Source organism: Sinocyclocheilus grahami, unplaced genomic scaffold (genome assembly GCF_001515645.1).
Source record: "Sinocyclocheilus grahami isolate Dianchi unplaced genomic scaffold, SAMN03320097.WGS_v1.1 scaffold264.1, whole genome shotgun sequence".
NCBI classification, from domain to species: Eukaryota; Metazoa; Chordata; class Actinopteri; order Cypriniformes; family Cyprinidae; genus Sinocyclocheilus; species Sinocyclocheilus grahami.
This window is the reverse complement of record NW_015505443.1, coordinates 13,846-21,187: the sequence shown is the minus strand read 5'-3', so window position 1 is coordinate 21,187 and position 7,342 is coordinate 13,846. Positions and strand designations below refer to the sequence as shown.

General features: G+C 39.8%; 1 protein-coding gene across 1 annotated transcript; it reads left to right on the top strand.

Annotated features, from left to right (window-relative positions):
• Position 1: 1 nt before the first annotated feature.
• Positions 2–3,993, top strand: LOC107599327 (low affinity immunoglobulin gamma Fc region receptor II-a-like; the record flags this gene model as incomplete). Its single annotated transcript, XM_016290888.1, has 4 exons — positions 2–263; positions 3,148–3,417; positions 3,494–3,607; positions 3,844–3,993. Coding segments are annotated over 4 exons (657 nt in total), but the record flags the coding sequence as incomplete, so codon positions are not given.
• Positions 3,994–7,342: the final 3,349 nt, after the last annotated feature.

The following is a 7,342-nucleotide window of genomic DNA, read 5'->3' as shown; positions in this document are numbered from 1 at the left end:
TCTGATCATCAGTCCCAGCAGAACTCAACACTTCACATCTGTCTCTCTCTCTCTGAGCTGTGAGGACCAGAGTAACTCTGATAGATGGAGAGTGAGAAGATACACAGAGAGTTGGGGGCTGCAAGATTGTTCGTCATCACTGTGGGGATCACAAACAGGATCTACATGTACAATCAGCTCGATTATTGCTTCAGACACTGGCGTGTACTGGTGTCAGTCTGAATCTGGAGAAAAATATCATCCTGTTAATATCACTGTACACTGTAAGTCTGTATTTATGTATTTATTCACTTCGCTGGCCGTTTGTAAATCAATACATAAAGCAAGTTGATTAAATAAGTTCAGGAAACAATAGATCAGTGGTCTTCAACCATTTTGAGCCCAAGGACCAAATGCTACTGTACAAACTGAGTTGCTTTTTAAGGCTGGCTTTAAATAACTTTTGTATAGCAATGTGTTCACATGCTCTGTGTCAGGAAATATACAGACACAGGATGGAGAGTGAACCCAATCACAGGTATTTATTGACAGAGAGAGTAGTCAAAACACTCAGCTTGGAAAAAGTGCAAAGTCTTTACTGGTTCCCACTCCTATGTAATCTCCCTTGTCGCCTGTGAATTCATGTAATCACTGAAGAAATGGGCAAGTATCAATATGTAAGGCAAAGAGAGTCTTAGTGTCCTTGTTTAAGCCCAGATATTGACTGAGGGTCAGTTATGAGCCGGAAACCCTGATGTCATGGCCAACCCTGTTTATCACTCTTTGTTTGGGCCATACTCCTCCCAGTTGACCAAGTACTCAGCCACTCCAACTTTGGCAATCGAGAATCACTTGGATTGCGTACACCAGCCCATCATCCAGGAGTAGTGGAAAAGGACCATCAGCCGTACTGGGCTCTGAGGAAGGAGGAAATGAGAAGGTTGATGAGATATTAAAAAAGTATACATGGAAGGTGGGATGAATCCTCTAGTGAAATGAGGAGTTGTAGTTGAAATGTGACTACAAGATGGTCAAGGAGCCTACGAACCGGGGACTTTTCCCAAAGAACTTTCGGCTAAGCAGCCAGAATCTGATGTCTCTGATGGAGAGCCAGACCAGACCATACAACACAACCCAATATTCGTAGTGGCCTGTAGGGGTCACAAAGGCGGTCTTCAACTCGTCCTCCCTTCATATTCCGACAAGTTGTAGGTGCTGCACCGAGCTTTATAAATTCCGTTGCTCATCTAAATAATTCAAGGACCACAGGTATAAGGAGTGGATACCAGAACTTGATGGTGACTTGGTTAAGGTCACTGTAATCAATGTAGATCCTCAAGCCTTTCTCAGTTTTGGAAGTGAAGAAGCTCAAAGTGGAATGTGGCAGGGATGTATCCTTGGCGTTAGAGCCTCTTCAAAATACTCCTCCATGACCTTTTGTTTGGAAAGTGAAAAGGGGTAGATCCTCCCTCTTTGCAGAGGCTTACCTGGTTACAGCTCAATGGCATAGTCCCATGGTCTATGAGGGGGAAGTTGTAAGGCCCGTTGTGTACAGAAGACATCCAAGTAGCAATGATAGATGGCTGGCTTTCAATGGAGCAATCACTGATCTTGATGAGTGGCTTGAGAGACTGGTGTTGAGTAGTGGTTTGAGAAGGTCTTGGAAGCGGGGTGATGCAGTCCTAGAAACAGTTCCTCCCCTACTCCAGTATCTCACCAGTCAACCAGGAGAGGATGGGAGAGTATTGTGACAGCTAGGGACACCCCGAATAATTAATTTGAGGTAAAAATCCAATTTGTAGTTCGACTGGGATCATGTGGTGATGACTGAAACCTTTTCAAGGGGTTTTCTAGTTGTGTATTGAATTAGGATTACTGCACTGTACTGTAGATGTACTGTAGAGGATAGAGAGATAAAGTTGCCGGCACAACTGGACTCAAACAGGGCCGATATATTTAAGCAGATATAGCCAAAAGTAACACTTACTTTAGTATGAAGAGGTGAGTGGATAACCAGGGAATAATTGATGGGACTCACCGTGGGGCATGGAGGTCTAACAGGGCACTCTGCCATAATATGTTCGCCAGCTCCACAGTACAAGTTTAATTGATTAGTTAAGCAGTGCAAGCACTCAGCAGGGGTTAATTGAACATCCACATACACAGACTCATCCATGGGTTCTGGAGGGTGATTTGATAATGGGCAGGATATCAACATTGATTGCAGGGTAGAATGGCTGTGGAGGCATGATCTCATACGATGTGACACTCAGTTGAACAATTGGATGAATCTCTCCAACCCCATAGCATTGTCATACGAAGAGAGATGCAGCCTGACTGTTTATGTCCTTGGCAATATGTGGTTAGGAGGGCCAGCTCATTCCATTTGTTCATATCCAGAAAGACCAGGACTGACATAACAAAAGGTTGTAGTGGTGATGGTGAAGTGGTGGGGCTGGTGAGAGCTTGTACAGAGTTGTTGGACTAGGATCCTTGTGAGCATCGAAATCCATTCCTGCTGGGTTCATGTAGTTGGTCTGGTCTTTTTTTCGGGATGTGGCTGGAGAATGCAGTTAAATCACTGGGATAAACAGGTAAGTATCAGTATATAAGGCTATGAGTCTTAGGGTGTACTCGCACTAGGTGATCCTGAACCCTGAGCATGTTTGACCCCCTAAGTCTTGTTCATTGGACTAGTGTTATCACTCTGGACCGTGCCCTGGCCCACTTGAGGAGGTGGGCTTGGGAACGGTTTGATTGGGCTCAGGCGTGGTACACACATAGTGTGACAATCACACTCGGGCTTGGTACAAGACAACTGTGCCTAGTGTGAGTACGCCCTTAGTGTCCTTGTTTAAGGCCAAATGCTGACTAAGGGTTTGTCGTGAGCATTTTTTGCGGTCCTTGATTTCACCAGTATTGATTATGAGGTGAGATTGATCAGAAATCTTGTGAGTTGGAGTAGGGAGAGCCCGGCATAAGTGTGACAATGCTTACACTGCAAATCCATTAATAATATTCATCATTATTGATGTACCTAGGGCTCACAGACCTCCTGCTGAAGAACCCCCTAATTAGACAAAGCTCATATTCTGTGTTCGGATCATTAAGATAATTTTTTTGTCACCATGCCTCCATATATATATATATACTTCTCTGTTTCTGTAGTTTTTGTGATTCTGGAGAGTCCTGTTCATCCTGTGACTGAAGGAGATACTCTGACTCTACGCTGTTTAAATCAACATTCAACCCCACCAAACCTCAGAGCTGATTTCTACAAAGATGGATCACTCATTCAGAATCAAACTACAGAGATGATCATCTCTAATGTCTCAAAGTCACATGAGGGTTTCTACTACTGCAAACACCCAGAGAGAGGAGAGTCACCCAAGAGCTGGATCTCTGTTAGAGGAGTCTCAAATGAATGCTGCTGTAAATGTGAGCTTATTTATTTCTTCTTATGCTCTTGTTCAGATATAGTGCTAGATAAAGTGCTTGTGCGTCTCTTTTTCAGTGTCTCATTCAGAATCTCAGATCTCTGTCCTCCACACACTCAGTTCTGTACTGGCAGTTTGTCCATATCTGATAGTGACTGTCGTGCTGATTTTCAAATGCTGCAGGATGAGAGGTACAACAGCTAACTGATTTATTAGATGTTATAATCACTATATTTAATTTCAATAATCATATTTAAATAAATTACAAAAAACAACATTTTACAAATTTTCATTTTTGGGTGAACTATCTCTTTAATCTAGTTCAAATATAATGGTAGTCTACAAAAGCAATAAATGAAGATAGAAAAAATGCATGCATGCCAATAAGTAAATGCTGAAAAGTTTGTTTTTTGTGTGTATTTAACAGTTTCATGTTGAAGAGGAAGAAACTTTAATTTAATCTGTTGTGATGGTGAGAAAATCAACTTCATCTTAAATGCAGAACTCCCTTACTGATCGCTCTGTGTGTGTGTGTGTGTGTGTGTGTGTGTGTGTGTGTGAAATACAGGAGTCATCCCTGATTCACGATGACTAACCTTTAGGCATCTCATGGTTGTTAAAATCAACATGAACCAGAATTACCAGCCCACTTGACTTCCATTGATTTCCTTCTCATTTGATTTTATCCATGATGAACTGACTGTAAAAAGTAGGTTACACTTTGGAATAGATAAGTATAAGGGTCCATTTTTTAATGTAATATTGACTTTAACCAGCCCTAATCAAACACACCTGAACAAGCTAATCAAGGTCTTCGGGATTATTAGAAAGTTACTGCCTGGCGAGTTTGATCAAGGATGAACAGATTTACACCTGGTTTTAACCCATTTGGATCTTGACCAATAAAATATTGGTAATATGGACAAAACCCCTCTGCACGTTCATGAACTTCACTGAGCTTTAGCATCACAAGTACATCCCCATAAGTTCAGTTCATATCATCCCAATGGGCATTTATTTTTATCTTTTAATGTTTATATTTTGATTTTCCCTATTGATTTAACTCTTAAATAAAAGTTTAATATTTCTTTTTTTTTGTTCTATTTTAATATTATGACACATTATAACCACATTAACAACCTGCAATTTGTAAGCATGTGTATTCCTTATTTTGTCTCTTGTTATTGCTGCAATATTTTGTTTTTAACATTTTTTTCTTCTTTTTTAATAAAGAAAATGTATATTTTTAAAAAACATTCTGGAGCTGATGCTTTGTTAAAACTTGCAGTGTCACAGTAAGAGCAGAAGAACAATTACTTCTCACTATAATGAATCAGGATTTATTCTCTAAATGTCTATTTAGGATATTGCAGCATAATGCTACAGTAATCTAAATTATTACGGTTGCTATGCAGATAAAATATTCACATTTTAAATAATTCCTGAACATGCCTTTCTTGTATCTACAGCCAATTCACATGTACTAATTTTTATACTGTCAGGATCTCCAGCTGGAGTGCCCATGAGATCCTCTAGAGCAGGGGTACCCAAGCTCGGTCCTGGAGGGCCGGTGTCCTGCAGAGTTTAGCTCCAACCCCAATTAAACACACCTGAACCAGCTAATCAAGCTCTTACTAGACATACTAGAAACTTTGTAGCAGGTGTGTTGTAGCGTCTGGACCACTCAAACACACAATATATATTTTGTTAGCTAGATTTAACAAATACTCTGTAACACCCCAGGAAGCCGAACAGGCCCCTGGTTCCATAGCAATGCTGACACCAGATACATTTACGATCTAAAGGAATGTGAGCAGAGACTCTCACTGCATTTTCCAGAAGCAAGAGGCACAAATGCACAGTAGAAATTGACTTTTCTACTAATTAATTCATAGGAAAACCTGAGGCAAGTTTGAGGTAAACTCTGCAGGACACCGGCCCTCCAGGACCGAGTTTGGGCACCCCTGCTCTAGAGGGCACTTTATCCTTAACCTGCACCATTGTTTCACGGACTACATTTCCCATGACACCCCATGCCAACACCTACAGCTGTTTCCAATTAGAAGAACTATTTAAGTTGCACTCATTCACATTCACATGGTGAAGTATTGTTTTACTGTCGTGGACTCTGCCCAGCGTTTTCATTTGCCATTGCCATTGCCATAGCCTTGTTTTATTGATTTGTTCATTTATTACTTTGGACTGCTCACTTGGATTGACCCTCGAATGTTCCTTTAGATTACTCTTTTGCCTCTGCTTAGGATTACATTGTTTGCTGGATATTGACCTTGCCTGTTTGACTATGCCTTTTGTGTAATGAAGCTTGCACTTTGTTCTACCTAAAGAGTCCCCGTTACGTTTTCATCCTGTTGTTCTGACTGGCATGAAAAAAATGCTGTATACTAGTGTTCAAATGGTAAGAACTACCAGTTGTGGTGGTTCTAGAACTCTACTGAACATGAATGCATGGTGTTGAATGCTAAATATGTGTTTAGAGTTGTGAAACAGGAATAATGTTAATAGTTTGGAGAAATAGTTTAGAAAATGCTAATTTAGTCTATAGCATTTTAGTAATATTTGCCTAATCTACTGGATCTTAGTATCTAAGCAATTGAGCAAAACTAATAAAGTTGGAGACGTATGAAAAACCTTTAACCCAAAGTATAAGCAATAGTATGTAGGATATCAGCCCAAATCAGACAATCTAAGATTTGGTCAAAACATGGTTGAGGCACGAGTAGTCCAAATTCCACGAGGAGTCCAAGACAACAGGATGTCATAAATCAGACCCTAGCCAGTCTGAAGCAAGGCTAACAAACTCTTTCACAGAACAGATTTCAACATTAACACTAAAGGAACACACTGATCATAACTCAGGAAGGAGATTGTCAATTTTGGGGGCAAGTTACACTTCATAATATACCATCATTGTCTACATTCAAGACTCAGCTAAAAACGTGTCTTTTTAATATGTATTTTGGATAATGTGGCTATATTGTCTTCTACTGCAGGTTTGAAAAGACACCCCACACCCGCCCTGAACACCTCTCCACACAACCATTCACACCTCCAGCAACCCCCCTCTCCCCCACACCTGCAATTCAGATCAGCGAAGACGAGGTGCGCCAGGTCTTCCGTGTGACCTTATGTGTTTGTATTGTGTATATGGGTGTGCAAATGTTTTGTTTAGCACTATGTAAAGTGACCTTGAGCTATGGAAAGGCACTATATAAATAACACTTCTTCTTCTTCTTCTTTTTCTTCTTCAGTGCTTCCTCTTTCACCCTCAGTCTCGCAGTTAAATATCATTGTACAATTTAGGGAACATTTCATCTCTGTTGATGATAATTATGTACTTTAAATCAATTTTCTTTGTAAAAATCATATTTTAGCAATTAAGGGAAAGCATATTATAATGTCAGACAAATATTTTATGCACCCTATTTTTCAGTGTGAAATTGCATTGATATCCCTTAACGAAAATGTTCAATCAGCATCATATATATACAGTATATATATATATATACGTACACAGTTATTCAAATAAGTATACAGATTCACTGGGAGGAAAGGGCATAATAATCAGTGTTATTGAACTCAATACCATCGGTGCCAGAGGCCTGATAAAGTAGAATTAGATAAAGAAGAGCTCATATTTCATAGTGGTTTATATGTTTGTTCTTTTAGCTCTGTGGCATTAACCAACAAGAGAGAAGCAGTGTTTTTTTCTTGTTTTTTACTAGTTCCTGGTCCTTTTATAAATATAGCTAATAACATAATTACAATAAAGATCAAAGTATTGTTTAAGTTTCCTTGTTTATTAAACTTCTGTAACAATGTTCCTAAAGATCTGACTGCAGGTTTCAGGAAGTCTTGAGGCTTTAACACAGTCTGTGTCTTTAACCGTCTGTCATCATTCAGTCAGT